This window comes from Salvia miltiorrhiza, chromosome 2 (genome assembly GCF_028751815.1).
Source record: "Salvia miltiorrhiza cultivar Shanhuang (shh) chromosome 2, IMPLAD_Smil_shh, whole genome shotgun sequence".
Classification (NCBI taxonomy): Eukaryota; Viridiplantae; Streptophyta; class Magnoliopsida; order Lamiales; family Lamiaceae; genus Salvia; species Salvia miltiorrhiza.
Genome location: NC_080388.1, coordinates 67,670,116 through 67,688,121, shown reverse-complemented (window position 1 = coordinate 67,688,121; position 18,006 = coordinate 67,670,116). Strand labels below are relative to the sequence as shown.

The following is an 18,006-nucleotide window of genomic DNA, read 5'->3' as shown; positions in this document are numbered from 1 at the left end:
ATTAATGTTACCACCATATCGTAAAAATTATATAGCTAGTATGAACGGTTTAAAAATTGAAAATGAGAAAAAATGATAAAAAGAAGAATTTTTTTTAGTAGGGTTGTCACATCTTGCGGGTCGGGCTAGCCGGGCCCAACCCAGCGGGCCTTGAAAATGAAGCCCAACCCAGCCCTATACGGGCCGCGGGGCGGGTCAGGCCAAAACGGGCCAAAAAATTGATAAATTAATAAATATATATATATATACATATATATATATATATTTACTTCTAAAAATTAATAAATTAAATCAAATTTAAAGAAAAAAAATTGAAGACAAATTCGATAAAACAAATAACAACCACCAAAATAATAATACAAAAATATTACTCCCTTTCAAGTCAAAATAAAGTCCTAGATGCGGCAGTGGCTCCGGTCCTAGCGGCGGCACCAGTCCGGCCTGGCCATGAGGTTGGTGCACTGGTCCAAGTCCAAGCAACTGCTCCAGTTCAACCACTTGTTGCTCCAGTCCAAGCAACTGCACCAGTCCAACCACTTGTTGCACAAGTGAAAGTAGCTGTTGGATGATAGGCCCAAGCTGGTGTTGCGGTGGCTGCCGCTGGACCATTAGCCCAAGCTGGTTCTGCACCAGTCCAAGATGTGGTTGCTGCTACGGGACCATTGGACATAAAGTATAAATCTAAAATTTAGAGTTGCTTTACAGCCATTTTGGAGGGTATTGTGAATTCTTCTTAGACCTATTGTATGGCTTTCAACTAATTTTTGGGAATTAGCTAGTGGGGATTTTCATAATACATGATCACTAATCAAAAACCTTTTTTTTTTTTTTATCAATTTAATTCAATCATTCGGTTTTATATCCGGATCATGAAAAATTTCCTAGAATATAATGAATCGTATCATAAGATGGTTTCAGAAATATTGCATGTCCTGTTTCTTTAGACCTTTAATAAGGGAATTGAAAGATTCATAGGATATAAGCCATTGAAATACAAAAAAATAAGAAGACTAACGAAAGAACTTAACCAAGCCTCAACTATTTTATTGTTTAGGAATGGCACGAAGCATACTGTTCATATTGAGTACAATGTTCCTGTAAAGACGGCGTTGAATACATCCTTGAAATTTATTAATTTATTTTAAAAAAAAAAAATAGGGCTAGGGCAGCAGTAATCCAGACAGAGATTAGGGTGCCCTTTGATGATGAGTAGGGCTGTCAAACCCTGCGGGCCGGCCCAGCCCGGCCCAACTCAGCGGGCCTAGGTAATTTTTTGGGCCGGGTCGGGCCGGCCCAATGTTTCAGCGGGCCTCGAAAAATAAAGCCCAGCCCTATACGGGCCGCCGGGCGGGTCGGGCCAAAAAATTGATAAATTAATAAATATATATATATTTTTTTTACTTCCAAAAATTAATAAATTAAATCAAATTTAAAGAAAAAAAATTGAAGACAAATTCGATGAAACAAATAACAACCATTAAAATAATAATACAAAAATATTAATCCCTTTCAAGTCGAAATAAAGTAAAAGGACCACCAATTTGAAAGCTTAATCACGTTCGTAAGATGCTGAATTAGAAAAGAATATATTTTTATAATGATTAGTAGACTAAGAGTCTAAGACTAGCAGATTAGGGAAATTTAATTAAATAATGATTTAAAAATCATAATTGGCTAATTATTACTTATTAGACTTATTTTAGTTATTATATTGAAAAAAACCCGCCTGTTTTCTATTAATTAACCGACCGGGCCAATTTGCCCCAAAAGCCCAACGGGCTTTTCGGGCCCGCGGCCCGATGGGCTGCATGGGTCAGGCCAGATAGGCCCGATTTTTTTTGGCCTAAAAAACCCTAGCCCAGCCCAATCAAAATTACGGGCGGGCCGGGCCACTTTCGGCCCATTTTGACAGCTCTACTTTTAAGAATAAAACAAAATCAGCCAATTTGTGCAGAAATTAAAGATAGGCCGATTCAATCGGTAAGATCATAGGAGTTTATATGTGTTAACTATTGTGGCATTTTCTGAAATGAAAATCACTTATTTCTCAAAAGAAAAAGAAAAAAAAGATTGGTCCTATCCAATTCAAAGAGTGAAATTGAAGATAAATTAACCTACAATTTATCAACCAACATGTTTAAAAAGTGAAGTTGCATATGGTTTGTGGTCCGAAGGAAATTTATATATGCCAATGGATCAAAATTGTTGTCCACAAATCAAAGTTAGCATCATTATGAAAAGATATGTATAGCAAAATCTATAGTTTGGAATAATTTTCTCAACTCAGGCCAACGGCATCTTATTTTCACATTAAAAGAAAAAAAAGAAAAAACTTGGTTTTTTGGAAGTATATATAATGATGTCCGGTACTACATGTGAAAAAAAGCAGGTCTAATGTTCTTACCTACACCTAAAAATATACCGATAAGTGGTAGACAAGATTGAGGTATTTCGAATGTTTGAATTGACACAAAAATTTAAAAGAACTTCATTTCTTTGCCAACCATAGATTTATCATTTCAATTATTCACAATTTATATATAGAGGAAAATGGATGGACTGATTATTAGCGTGAATCTGTTCCCACTTTCAGATCATTTTCACTTAATAGTAACGATTCTCTTTGACAAGCAAGACGTGTTTAAAATGACTTCCCCAAAAAATAATTAACTAGTTAATTTCTGGAGTAGTAAAGGAAAAAAAACCATTTTATATCTCATAGTTTGACCTTTTTAATAGCATACCCCTACTCATGAATAATTATCCTATCATATCTTTTTCAAATCTAATATATGACTGCCATTGTCGACGACATCCTTCTCATAAATCCAACAATGACAACCAAAAATTGCGAGCACCTTCACAATTTGAATTTGTGTTTTGGAGGTCGCTAACAAGTAACAATGGAGGTCGTAGGGTAGATTTGAAATATATATATACTGTATATGATAGTATAGGATTTTATTGCACTTTTTTTTTCAGTTTTGTTGACCTTATAAAACCCTGCTTAATTTGTTAAAAGTGATAGCTTAAAGTTATTCAGGTTCATTTAATTATGTTCTCCACCTATCATTCAAAGCGAAACTCATTAGAAATAACTTGTTTTAAATATTAAATATATAATCATCTCTTACACCTTCAAAATCGATTTAAATCATGCATCCGCGTTTTACTTCTAGGAAGAAAATAAATTTAAAGGACAAAAAAAGTAGCACTTGGTTTATTTATTTTTAAACTCCCATGCACATCATAATATTCTTGATACAATGCTCTGATTTGTTTGCATAGAAAACACCAAAAGTTTAATTAGTTTGATGATATTAAAAACAAAAGAAAAGAAAAAGTTATTCTTACATCGATCTATCATCTATCACCGCTCTTTAGGAAATTAGGACCTACGTTATAAAATTCAATAGAATTCCACATTGTTTTTATTTCATTATTTCAAAATCGTTTTTAAAATAAAAAGGCAAGCTCTGCAATAATTAGCAATATCATATTCATGATGCAGTAAGCCTCAAGTTTAAGGTTGTCCGAGAAGATTAATCTAAGATCAATATCTGCAAAAAAAAAAACATCAACACAATAAATCTTGGAAGATGAAGAATGCTTGTTCAATAAAGGCGAACGGCAGCTAGCTAGTCATGTAAGAACCACCGAACATACAGAAAAAAGTAAAACTTGAGTGTGCGTGTGTTGGTCAAGCAGTAAGAGTTTAATGTCTAAGGCCAAGGTCTTGAGTTCAAGTCCCCTATGACACGGCTTTTAAATTTCTTCATTTAATACTGTTAATAAAAAAAAAGTAAAACTTGACACAGATAAATACTCCTATTATATAAAATTAAAGACAAACTTTCTCGGACGAAAATTACGAAATCTATTCAAAACACAAAATACATGAATCAATGTCTCCAAAACCATGAAAACAGTGTGTTTAAAACGAATCCTATTTTGAAAAAGAAATCAAAATTCTAAAATAAAATCAAATAAAAAAATATCTAAAAATTAAAAGGGCCAAAAAAGGCTTGAATTGATAGAATATGGGCTTAGAAGCCCATATATGACTGCAAAACATTGTGCGTTGTCGTTTCTTGCCTCGCTATTCCACTTTGGAAAATATCTTATAATACTCCCTCCGTCCGCCAAAAGTAGACTACTTTGGTTGGGCACGAGATTTAATAAAATTGTTGATGATTTTGATGTAGTGGAGAAATGATCCCACCACTTTATGAGATGTGTGGTTGAGATTGAATTTGGGGTGAGTTTTTTTGTAAAAAAAGAGTGTTTGTAAGGATAAAAGATTAAAGTGGGTGGTGGGACCATTTCCATAAAAGGAAAGTGGTCTACTCTTTGCGGACGCCCAATATAGTAAAAATGGTCTACTTTTGGCGGACGGAGGGAGTAGTAGCAATTATGAGGTTGGCGTCAATCCAGATCCTGCCACTGCCCCAACTTCACTCCATCCTTACTCATCAGATACACATCACTACTTACTGCACATAAAAAAATTATCTGTTCATATTAAAACCAGTATTTTTATCTTAATATATAATATTGCATGTGTCCAAAAACAAAATTTGAGATGGTTAGCTAAGCTATGTAGCTGCTCCACCTACACTACCCTGTATATATGTTTCCAAATGAGATGTGAATAAATTTTGCAAGAGTCCAAAAACAGAAATGAAGTCTGAAAGAGCAGATCCCAATGTTATTAGTCCACCACTAATTGAATAATGAGCGCACGTTGGCTCTCTCTCTCTCTCTCTCTCTCCATCCATATCCTGCTGGTAAGGAGGTGCAGACAATGGTTGACTCTAATAGAAGAGTGAGGTGCAGATTGATTGAGTGGAAGAGAGACCCAATGACTTATGTCCCAATGGTTCAAATGTTGTTTCATATATTCTTCATGTAAAGCCCATTGTCCCACCATCCTTTCTCTCTCCCTCACTTCAATATCATCCACCAAATACTATACATACACATACAACTTTTTCTTGGATCTATTGATTGGGATTCCCAAAGTCAACTTTCTTGCACCTACTATAAATTGGTCCAATTGAGGGCAATGTAAATCACACTTGAGCTCGTCTCTTCACATTAAGTTTTCTTGATCTACTAATATAAATAGACATATGGAAGGCGAAGACGGGACGTCCGCGCCTTCCACGCCTGTGACGCCTGGAACACCAGGCGCCCCTCTCTTCGGAGGCTTCAGGAATGGGAATGGGAATGGGAGAAGATCTTCTCTCCTTAAATGCTTCAATGTTGAATCTTGGTCCTTGGAAGAGGGGCCCTTGCCCCCTCTCTCTTGCTCATTGCCTTCACCTCCTATCTCTCTCGCTAGAAAGGTAATTCATTTCAAATATTTACAACTCGAGAGTTGTTAGCTGATGCATGATCATAATATATAGGTGGGAGCGGAGTTTATAGGGACACTCATATTAATATTCGCGGCGACGGCGGCACCAATAGTGAACGAGAGGAGTGGAGGGGCGGAGACGCTGGTGGGGCTGGCGGCGTCGTCGGGGCTGGCCGTCATGATAGTCATTCTCTCCACCGGACACATCTCCGGCGCGCATCTCAATCCCTCAGTCACCCTCGCCTTCGCCGCTCTCCGCCATTTCCCCTGGAAACATGTAATTGTAGCTAATGAATTTTGATGTGAGAAACTATATATATATCTAATATATTGATTTGCAGGTGCCAGTGTACATAGGTGCACAAGTTATTGCATCAATATGTGCTTCGTTTATGCTCAAGGCCATATTTCAGCCAATGATGGGAGGCGGGGTTACTGTTCCTGCAGTGGAATATGCTCAAGCATTTGCATTGGAGTTCATCATCACCTTCAACCTTATGTTTGTTGTCACTGCAGTAGCCACTGATACAAGAGCTGTAACCACACTTTCTCTTGCTTTTTTGCATATATATTTCTGCCAATTACATAACATAAAATTAAGTCCAAATTTCGATGACCATTAATTGCAGAGACAAACTCTAGCAGTATTAATTTCCTAGACAAAGAACCCAGTCGTCCAGCTGATGCTCACTTTCTATTCTGCCAACAATACAGTAGAGAAATTAATTGTCTAAAAATCTAGTATTTGTTTTATAGTTGTTGCTTGTAAATAAATTGTTACTATAATTATATGAAATCAAGGGAAGGATCTCAGATCCCACCTCACTAAGATGTAAGGTTAAATTAGTAGAACTCGCCGACTTTGGAATATTTTATTTTGACTTAAACTCAAAGAGTTGGAATTATTACCTTGTATGTGTATATCTGTATTATATTAGTACTTAAATAAATGTAAGTTGTTGTGGCAAAACAGGTGGGCGAGCTTGCGGGGATTGCGGTTGGAGCTACTGTTATGCTCAATATACTCATAGCCGGGTAATGCTATCAACTCTCTCTCACCAATGTCACATTTTATTTTATTTTTTGACAAAAAAAAATTAGGGGATATTTTTTGACAAATTACTATCCAATATTTCAATATTTTTTTTTCATAATGTTACGAAGATCAAATTACGACATATTAAAAGTGCAGCAGATATAATGTGGAAAAATAAATATGGAATACAGAAAAATAATTTCCACAACAAATGTGAATTTTCGGGTGCAAAAATTTGAATCTCATGACATTATTTTTATTTATTTATTTTTGGTTCCAAATCTCATGATATTATTGAAAAAAATATTATGACAAAATATAGTAATTTCCCCCTCTCTTTTTTTTAGACGAATTTCCCTTTTTTTTTAATTGAATTGATTTTCTGATTATTACTGCCCTAAAAAACCTTTAGAAAGAGGGAGAGAGATTGCAAGATGGTGTAATCTACTTGAATCGAACTAAGACTAATATTACATTTGTTTATGTAGAATTGCATATGATATATCATAGTACTTTTTTTTTGAGGTGGTATACGAGGCTAAATGTAAGAGCTCACGCCTCTTAACTTGTGTTATTTCAAAAAAGTCATTGATTTGTTGAGAAGTCATAAACTTAAGTAAAAATCGTTCAAAATAGACAAGTATATAAAATAAAAATAAATCAACACAAAAAATACCACACTTGGATTATTAGGACGGTCCGAGAAGCTTTTGGATCATAAATGAAAACTGTAGAACGAGAAATAAATATGAGCTATTTTTACTGGATACATATGTAAACATTCAAATGATTTTAAAATACCAGTCTTTAATATTGAAACATCACATTATTATAAATTTATGACTGATAGAGTCAATACTAAAATCACGTTATGCTTAGACATGAATTAAAAAGAAAAGAAAGAAAGAAAGGAAAATGATAAAGAAAAAATCACGGCGGCATTAGGCTTAAATCACATCCAAGATTTGGTTGGAAATCCTAGAAGAACACTCAGTTTTGCTTGTCAAATTGCAGTAAAGATGTGGAAGGACTGAGTCACTGAGGCAGGTACAGAACCAACATTTCCCTTTATAGCCAACCCTTGATTGTAAATACTCTTTCATTTCAATGATAATACTGACATTGAAAACAACGTGTTATTCAATATTCATTACACAACAATCCTACTAAATATAAGCATAGTTGTGGTTTGGTCAAAGGCTCCAAAACCTCTTGCCTTTTACTTTAAAGTACAGTTAGGATTCTATCTCCTTACGTGGTGAACTGAAATACGAAATAAAACACCAACGAATCTCATTCCACGAAAAAGGTGGGAGACAGAATGCGTGGAAGGAAAAAGTCGGCAACCAAACTCACTAACTTCTACAAGAGAGAGAGAGCATGCATCTTGCATCTCTCAAACTTAGTGGTGCACGTGGTCGGGGAAAAAGCTCCATGATCATCAATCATTCAAAGTTTTAACACAATTTTCAAACCAAAAGCCATAAATTTTCATAACATGACACTCTTGATGTCTTTGTGATGCAGGGAAAGTACCGGAGCATCGATGAACCCGGTGAGAACTTTAGGGCCAGCGATTGCTGCAAACAACTATAGAGCCATATGGGTGTACCTTACTGCACCAATCCTTGGAGCTCTTGCCGGCGCTGGTGTTTATTCTGCCGTTAAGCTGCCCGATGAAGGCGACAAAGCACACGACAAACCTTTGGGAGAACATAGTTTCAGGAGATGAATTCAGATGACCTGGCATTAAGGCAGGCAAGACTACACATATATGTATACATAAGTCACATGTAACAAGATGGTCAATGTGCGCTCTCTCTACTATGTATAGATCGAGCAATATATCTGAATACTACTTGGCTGGGAAAAGAAGTCCACATGTTTATGAACACTCCTGTAACTTGAACCTGCACACACAAACATGTCTACTCAACTTATTTCCATCCCTAACTCTAGAGTGTCACGAGCATCTTTGTATGAGAGTTGGAGCTTGTTTAATGGCAAGAAGCTACGTGAATTCCTCTTATGATAGCAGCAATTAAGTATTGGTACATCATCAGCATCAGACTCGATAATTAAACTCTGTATCAAAGGCAAACAGTGTTGCTACTCCAAACAGGAACGACAATCAAGTAATCAACAAGCAAGTCTACAACTCCATAGAGATCCTAAGATCCATTTCACAAGTATAATGATATCACTGTCAGCATTCTTCTGTCACAAAATTCTTTTCCTCATGCTAATTCATCTTGATAATTAACTCAATTATGTGATTCTCACGATTTTCAGAGTCTCCTCCATCTTCAAATCGTTTTTTCTTACCATGCAGAGACTTTTCTGGATTGTTCACCAAAATGGGGCAGAGAAAAGTTTTTGACTGCCTTAGAATAATGGCCAACACGAGCAATGTCATTCACAATATTCTTCCATGCATATGGTGTTGTACTGTCGTTGTGCCTGTTGGAAGGGAAATAGAAGGTGGAGTTAAGATGTACTCTGAAGCAAACCAAGTCTAAACAAACACCATAATCAGTAACGATGGCTGCACCTGTTGAATCATGTTGTTCTCAGTTAGGGGAACCCATTGCTGTCAAACTTTTACTACACCTTTCTTGTAAATTCAGTCCTTCACCTGTCCTAAGTTCTAATGTTGGGATAACTGCAAACACAGATAATTATGCTAAGCATATGCTATACCAGTTTATACCATTCTCTTAAAAGACGACAACAAAAGATGAAAAATATAGCATAAGGCGAAAAGGAGAGCAGCAGGCAACCACAAAGAGTGCAGTCCAAACCAGTATGAAGAATCTTACCCATGGAACTACAGTTAAGCTCAATTTTCTAGTGGATTATAAAGTTCTTTCTAGCAGTATGAAGAGCAGAGTAGAGCCTAATTTTCTACAACTCACAATGGGAAACGGGCTTCACTCTAACAAGAACGTTTATAAAACGAGTTTATTACCACAAAATCAGAGTCAATAGTAGGAGTTACTCACTTTTACATCTCTATGACATAAGTCCTTTTAGTCTATCTTATAATAATGCATTATCTTTATTTCAGCTAATCCAGCTCAGTCTAACACACAGCTTTGACTCACAAAACTTCTCCTGCACAGCGAATTAAAGAAGCCACAACCAAAGCAAACTAGGTGAACTTCAAACTTTTTTGCAACAGAACAAGGTATAGTTATATCATATGCTTATAATACCAAAACATAGAATACAGTCACCAAATACACTTTTAACATACCTGTAGGTTATTAATGCTCCACCTTCTTCAAGATTTAACGAATAATCCCTTTATTTTTCTTAACAAATAACCCACTGAATATTTATCTCAATCTCATGATCATAAAACTCATCTCGAGGCCAAATCCGAAAAAAAAAAAAAAAAACAATAAACAGCAATACCAAATTAACCAAATCTGCGCTTCCAAAAATACTCTAATTCGCATATTCAAATATTAATTTGTATCTATGAGGATGCAAAATGAAATCATAAACCAAGGTTACTTTCTAATTTTCATCGTGGATGCTAACATACACAGTTTTCGCCATAGTGTGTGAATGTGAGTTTACATGGAGTGGATGATGCATCGTAGCATCGATACGGGATTCTTAATGACAAAAACTGCCCGATTGTGGCGTTTAGCCCTCTCATGTATGATGTTGCTGTAGTTTCCTTCTGATTGCCCACGGCTCGTTGTTTTTCCTCTTATTCAACACCACCTCCGGTAATGTAGCTCAGAGGCAGCGGCGCCTCCTCCAAGGCCATGATTCTCGATTGATTTTGTGGCGGTATTGCTGCTGTAAGTCGACGCAAAATAATTGATACTCTTGGAGAGAATAAAGCAGAAATGGAGGGGAACGGCGACCGCGAAAATGGTTTGAATCAAAGCCCTGACGAAATATCGAGCAAGTTTTCTTATTTATATATTGGCCTCCTAACTCTCCATCTGCTGCTTTTCTTTTCTTTTTCTTTTTTTTAAGAAGAGGCTCCATCTACTGTTATTTAGACTTTAGCCTCTCTCTTTTGTTAGTTTGGTGCAATTGGATCCCAACCAACCTCTTGGCTGAGTTTGTAAGCTTTTTGCGACAATTTATAAGTTGTTTAGGAGCTTACATGCTCATTTAAAATATTTGGCAAAATAAATTATTAAGGAGATTATAAGCTATAAAAATAAATTATAAGTGCTTATAAGCTGCCCAAAAAATAAATTCCTCTATTTCAACTTATTTTCTTATTATCTTATAAGTAACACTCATTTTACAAAAATAACTCATCCATGATTTTTTATTTTTATCATATATAATTCTAATTTCATCTCTCTTCAATTTTTTCTCTTTAACAAAGATTTTCTCTCTCTAACTAAAAATTCTTTCTCTAGCTTATAAGTTAAATTATCCAAATACTTTGACAATTTATAAGAGCATCCACAATGAAACACGCGAACCCCTCACCATTGCCGAGCTAAGGAGGCGCGCATTGGGCGCGGTGCTATGCACCGAGCGCGAGAGGAGAGAGAGAAGGGTGGGGGACGTATTTTACACAACCCAATCAAAAAATAATGGACTAAAGAAAGAAAAAATATTGATTAAGATGAGATGGGGCTCGCTGCTGCAAACAAATTGGCTCGAACGAAAGGGGCCTACCTGCGAGCCTGGAAGCTTGGCTTGCGAATATCAATACTTTAAGCTTTTAAAATATTATATCTTATGAATTCTTGAAATATTTTATAAGCTTAAAAAACTTATAAGCTCTTCAAAATAAGCTTAGCCAAGCATCCTCTAAGTTTATCAGTGATAATTGAAGAGGTGGTCGAACGCCGCATTGAAAAATGAAAAATAGAATGAAAAGGATGAAAATGATGTTGGTCCACCGAAAGTTATATGAGATCAAGATAGTATCTCTCTCTTCTCTACGTTCTACAATGAAAAAGAGATGGAGTATTTGTTTCCATTCGATTGGCTCTTTAGATTTTATATAGATAAAATTATCGTATCTTTTATTCTTTCTTCGTTCATGTTAAGTGTAGTATTTTTATCATTTTGGTTCGTCCACAATAAGTATAGTCTTTATAACATATACCCTTATACTTTATTCCATTCTCACAATATTTACAAAAAAATTACCTCATAAACTATTTATTTATCACCTAACAAATCAACTTAGCGGGCCATTTCTTTACTTTATATGCATTTCTCAATACTTTCTTAAAATCTGTATATTTCCATCCACACCACACTTATCGTGGACGGATGGAGTAAAAAATATTACAAAAAATTCAAAATATCAAAATTTATATTTTTCATTCTATATAAACAGAGACCAATATTTCTATATTTCAAGTTTTCAACACACTTTCAAGCTCTCTTATTTTTTTTCCTCTACATATAACATCTATTATTTCATTCTCTATTTTTCAATTAATCGATGCAATAATTTTTTTTGTACAATTCTCAAAATTTCAATCATTTTCAAGACTATTATCCAAATTTTGCTTATATTCCAATCTCCAGCGAATTCCTAGAGTTTAATTATTATATGAATTATGAATTCTCACATAATCCACTTCATTTCCCTATTTCTGAATATCACAAAACCTCTGGAAACATCTTTGAATGGTCACTTCAAAATATTCAACAAACACGCACAAACTCTTCAAACAATCCACTGAGTTAGATTGATCTATAAGATATAACACTAATGCCTACTTTGTATTTCGCTAATAACAATTCAATTATTAACATCAACTAAAATAGTGCCTCATTTTAGAAAAGTGATGAAACTATGTATAAGCAAGCAGATAATCTAGAAATTAGAGGATAAGGTCCGTGGAATCATTGATGCAATGTTTCAAATGCCTCAACAAAAATATAATATTATAAATTACTGCATACAAGAAAACGTATGATCGAGGAATGAGCGGGCAATTCAAATAAGAAATTGAGAAAGCAATTCAAACAATTTATACAAAAACATAATTTTAAATTTATTAGAATAAGTTTAGCTAAACACCAGGTAAGTCCTCTCTTTGTTTTAATGACTTTCTAGCATTCTTTATTTGATTAATCTTTCAAACAATGTGTAATATCTTATGTGCTAATCAATTGTATAGTCGTTCTCTAGAATTTTAATTTGCTTTTGCTTTTTTTTTTTGGGTCTATTTTGTGTCTGTATATGTGACGTTTCATGTGAGGATCCAACACATCCAGTCATCAAATGTTGGTTGGACTTTTCGTCAAAGGTTATAGTACTTGGTAAAAAATGATATTTTCGATCAAAATAAAAAGTTAGATACTTGACGTAACTATTGAGAACAAAAACATGATTACATAGTCATAGACTATAATATTTACATAATCATATATGTTTGTGTGAAGATATGGAGCTCATATTAGTGGATTGATGTCCTCCAGTTGTGATCATTGAAATATATTCAATTTATTGGTGAATTTGAAGCATCATACTAGAGGTTTCAAACTCAATCATGTGGCTTTCCATATTGAACCGGACCGGTTTAATATTCTCGACTCACACAAAATGGAGTCTAACTATGGGCTCATCAGGATAATCGACGAGCCCAAAGACTTGTCGGTTAAACCATGCACCCACACTTCATTGCCCAACTAATTTTTTAAGACCAACAAAAATACTATAGGCTAACTAAAAAGGCGATGGCCCTCTTCTAAGTAGGACATAATACCGAGGTTGGAGAAATCAAAAATGAAAGAAAGGGTATTAAATTTTGAATTATATTTATTTTATTAAAAGTATTTTAAATAAAAAAATATTTAAAATTTCGAATTATTAAGTTCGTATCAAAAATATATCGCATCTATTTTAACGAGGGATAATAAAAATTTATGTCTTTAAGTGTCTTCTTTCTTTTCCCTAATTTTCTACATGATAAATTAGTGAATGAATCATACTCCTCAAATTGTTATCCCTCAATATGATAAATTTATTAATAAAAGAGAACACCCTTATAATAAATGCTGATGGGGCGATTTAAACAAATTAAAAGCCTTATTTATCTAGTAAATATAACTATAAATTCATTCTTCTCTCCAAAAAAAAAAAAAACTATAAATTCATTCCACTGTTGATAGTATCTCTTTAGTCTTTTAACATTATTATGATTTGTGCAACTTGCTTCTATAACATCTGTTAAACCACCATTAAAAAAAAGTGTAAATATATGAAACTACCCACTTTGATAAAATGTCTATGGAAACTACCCACTTTGCTTTGATGTTGATAGGTAGACATTGAAATTTGAAAAAGTTCTTACACTTTCTTACACAAGTACAATTGGTGTAAGAAATGTGTAAGATAGGTAGTTAAGAATGGTTCAAAATCTGAGAAAATGACATTAATTGCTAACTCACGTCAGTTTCAAGCACTGTAGGTTTAAAAAATTTGATAAAATAGGCTACGTTTGTGCGTTATAAAATATCAATACGCAGGAAAAAAGTTTCAAATTTAGGTATATTGTGAACAAAAAATATTCTAAAGCCAATGGAGTAACAAGCCTCCCATAAACCCAAGCCGCCTGCATAAGCCTCGAGGTATTTTCACGCGCGGCTTTTGCAGAAGGCTAGGGTTTATGGGAGGCTTGTTACTCCATTGGCTTTATAATATTTTTTAGTTGACAATATATCTAAACTTGAATTTTTTAGTTTTTTTATTAATGTTTTATAACCCACAAACGTGCCCTCATTTCGTATTTTTTTTTTATATATATATATTTTCTAAAAAAATACATTATTAAATTGAGGTTTATTATAAAAGAAAAAGAAAAAAACCCTTGAGAGCACAAAACGCAGACTAAGGGCAATTCTAAAAAAATACATATGAGTGATCCAAAATGATGATATTTATATAAATAATTAAATAGATATAATCGAAAAATATATATATATATATATATATATATATAAACAAATACGAAATTAGGGCACGTTTGTGGGTTATAAAACATTAATGCAAATGCTAAAAAATTCAAATTTAGGTATATTGTGAACAAAAAAATATTTTAAAGCCAATGGAGTAACAAGCCTCCCATAAACCCAAGCCTCCTGCAAAAGCCGCGCGTTAAAATACCCCAAGGCTTATGCAGGAGGCTAGGGTTTATGGGAGGCTTGTTACTCCATTGGCTTTAGAAAAAATAATTTGTTCACAATATACCTAAATTTGAATTTTTTAGCATTTTTATTAATGTTTTATAACCCACAAACGTGCCCTCATTTCGTATTTTTTTATTTTATATATATATTTTCTGAAAAAATACATATGAAAGACCCAAAATGATGATATTTATATAAATAATTAGAATGACCCAAAATAATTCACGGATATATATACTGGAAATAATTCACAACAAATAAACAATAGGAATCCACATTGATTTGTAGTAATCCACATTGGAACCAAAAAAAGATAAATGCGCCTTTTGAGATAGATTGGACGGCAAGCTTACGGGTTTTGCAAAGGGGAATTTGACCCAATGAGTACAAGAGGAATTCAAGGCTTTTGTTATTATAAGGCTCACGGGTTTAATTGAAAGAGAATCTCATGTCCACTCAAGGCTTGAAAGATAATATCACGGGTTTGAAGAATGAATTCAAGGATTTTGTAATTCAAGAGAATCTCACCCTTAGGTTAAATATACCCAAGCCGCCCCACTCATTCAAACCAAAGCCGCCCATTTGCAAATTTTGTGCTCCTTCAAGAATTCATTCGCGGCTTCAAGAATACAAGGCTTCAAGTCATACTCCATGGCTTCTTCCTCAAACCAAGTAAGCATCGAATCTCCTTGAGCATATTTTATGTATTTTAAGCATGTTTATTCGTATAAATTGAGCTTCTTCTTTTTTTGAGGCGATGATTGACTGTTGAAGCATGTTTGTTTAGAACCGTTGCTTTATTTTACTTTCTTTGATTTTTTTAGTTCGGTGGATTTGATTTTTGTGAATAGGGATATTACTTTGGTGGATTTATTTAGTGTATACAGACAATTCTCGTAATTAGCTAATGGAGCTTTATATTAGTTTGGTGGATTTATTAGTTTAGGTCCTTTTATATGTTAATTACGCATAAAATAATAACATTTTTTAGGTTTTTCATAATTATAAAATTAAATACATATTATGTGGGGCGATCAGTTGATTTCAGGGTCGCCGAGCATTAAGTGGGGCGATCAGCATGCCACTGACTATAGGCGTAAGATAGCCAGTAGCATCTTCGAGTTTTGCGTACCAGCTGATATTTGATTATGTAGTTTTGACATTTTTATGACTATTTTATGAAAAAACAATCCTAGTTGCTTGATATTTGAATATCTGTAATTCAATATTTCATTTCACTTTTTGATCAATTGAATCTTACATAAAAGTGAAAAATAAGCTGAATTAACCAACAAGCCTCCCAAAAATGAAGGTCTGGAGGCATAAGCCTTTGACCAAAACGTCAAAGGCTTTTAGCGCCGGCATATCATTTTTTGGAGGCTTGTGGGTTTTTTGAGCTTATTTTTCAGTTTTATGCATGACCAAGGCTTCATAAGTTATATTATGTCATGTACTCAACTTTTGTTCTAAACATTATATGTTTGTCAAACTTCTTAGTCATAATTACAACTCATAGTTGTCATGACATGTCAATGGTGGTCATAACTATAGAAGTCTAATTTCTAATTACAATTTGTAAAATCTGAGAGTTGAAAAACTTCTAAAACATCATAAAAACTCTAAAACTCCAACAAGCCTCCCAAACATTTGTGTGGGCGATCACAAGCCGCCCATAAAATGATGAACGGCTTTTGCTCGTGCACTCAACTTTTTGGGAGGCTTGTTCAATGTTTAGAGTTTTTATGATTCCTTAAATATATTGCAATTGATATCCCAAAGAAAACCATTTATTATTATCCGTCATGAACATATCAATTAATCCAATAAGTGTGAATATCTGTAATGTTATTTTTCACTTTTATATCGATTGAATCCTATATAAAACATGTAATTAATATGAATTAACCATCAAGCCTCCCAAAAATGAAGGTCCTTCGGCACAAGCCGTGCACAAAAAAAGACAAAGGCTTGTTCTTAAGTACAATCATTTTTGGGAGGCTTGTTTGTTAATTCATATTAATTCCATGTCTTACAGATAAATTGTTTTCACAATATACATAACTAGGAAGAATATGAGATAATCACCATGAATATAATGTAAAACATGCTCTTTTAATTAAAACCAACATACAATCAAACATGAAAACGATAATTTATACGAAGAATATGAGATAATCACCTTTTGAGGCAGAAATTCAACACAAATTGCACCACCTCTCGCAAAAAATCACTTCTCAAATCTATGAGTATTTGAATTTGTGTATTCTCATTCACACATGCAGCCTTTATAAGGACTAATATTAGATTCCTTACAAATTCACGTGAAATTTATTGTTCATTTAGTACAATTCAACCTATTATTTCATGTGCAATGGAATGCGTGCATAAAGTGAGCATTAAAGCCTCACTACCATCCAACCTTTTGCAGAGTCACATTCTCTTACATTTCATGTCAGCATGTACTTTTTTTTCTGAAAAATTAACAAAAAAAATACAAATACAAAATAAGGATATGTATGTTACGTTGAAACATTCATGACAATGCGAAAAATTACAAAATAATATATATTGTGAAACTAAAAAGTATTTCCTACCTAGCAGACCAACAAGCCTCCCAAAAATCGTTCGCGGGAATCACTAGCCTTCGGTGAATTTACACGAGGCTAGTGACGTCGACTAATAGTTTTTGGGAGGCTTATCACATTTTTAGCTAGATAACATTATATTGGTTCAGAATATATGAGGTTGGATATTTTTAATTGATAATTTCCTATTATTTTATGTGCAAATATATATATAAAAAAAAAATACGAAATGAGGGCACGTTTGTGGGTTATAAAACATTAATAAAAAATCTAAAAAATTCAAGTTTAGATATATTGTCAACTAAAAAATATTATAAAGCCAATGGAGTAACAAGCCTCCCATAAACCCTAGCCTTCTGCAAAAGCCGCGCGTGAAAATACCTCGAGGCTTATGCAGGCGGCTTGGGTTTATGGGAGGCTTGTTACTCCATTGGCTTTAGAATATTTTTTGTTCACAATATACCTAAATTTGAAACTTTTTTCCTGCGTATTGATATTTTATAACGCACAAACGTAGCCTATTTTATCAAATTTTTTAAACCTACAGTGCTTGAAACTGACGTGAGTTAGCAATTAATGTCATTTTCTCAGATTTTGAACCATTCTTAACTACCTATCTTACACATTTCTTACACCAATTGTACTTGTGTAAGAAAGTGTAAGAACTTTTTCAAATTTCAATGTCTACCTATCAACATCAAAGCAAAGTGGGTAGTTTCCATAGACATTTTATCAAAGTGGGTAGTTTTATTTTCGTCCCTAAAAAAAATTGATTCTTTTTTCTACCAATGATCAGTCTGATTCAAATATAGTTCCTTCAATATACGTTTATTACTTGAACATTCATCCATATAATATAGAGATATGCATACATAATTACATATACAAAG

General features: G+C 33.9%; 1 protein-coding gene and 1 long non-coding RNA gene across 3 annotated transcripts; one reads left to right on the top strand and one right to left on the bottom strand.

The window, feature by feature from the left end:
* The first annotated feature begins 4,577 nt into the window (after positions 1-4,577).
* Positions 4,578-8,424, top strand: LOC131011161 (aquaporin NIP6-1). Its single transcript, XM_057938961.1, has 5 exons — positions 4,578-5,348; positions 5,412-5,636; positions 5,701-5,895; positions 6,333-6,394; positions 7,923-8,424. Exons 1-5 carry the CDS (start codon positions 5,133-5,135, stop codon positions 8,125-8,127), a joined length of 903 nt encoding a protein of 300 aa, XP_057794944.1. The 5' UTR covers positions 4,578-5,132; the 3' UTR covers positions 8,128-8,424.
* On the bottom strand, positions 7,183-10,456 carry LOC131011162 (uncharacterized). Of its 2 annotated transcripts, XR_009096771.1 has the most exons (3): positions 9,652-10,410; positions 8,947-9,057; positions 7,183-8,855 (listed from the first exon to the last, which is right to left on the bottom strand). It is a non-coding gene; the product is annotated as an uncharacterized LOC131011162 (long non-coding RNA). The 2 variants fall into 2 exon arrangements; XR_009096770.1 differs by having other exon boundaries at positions 8,947-10,456.
* Between the last annotated feature and the right edge of the window lie 7,550 nt (positions 10,457-18,006).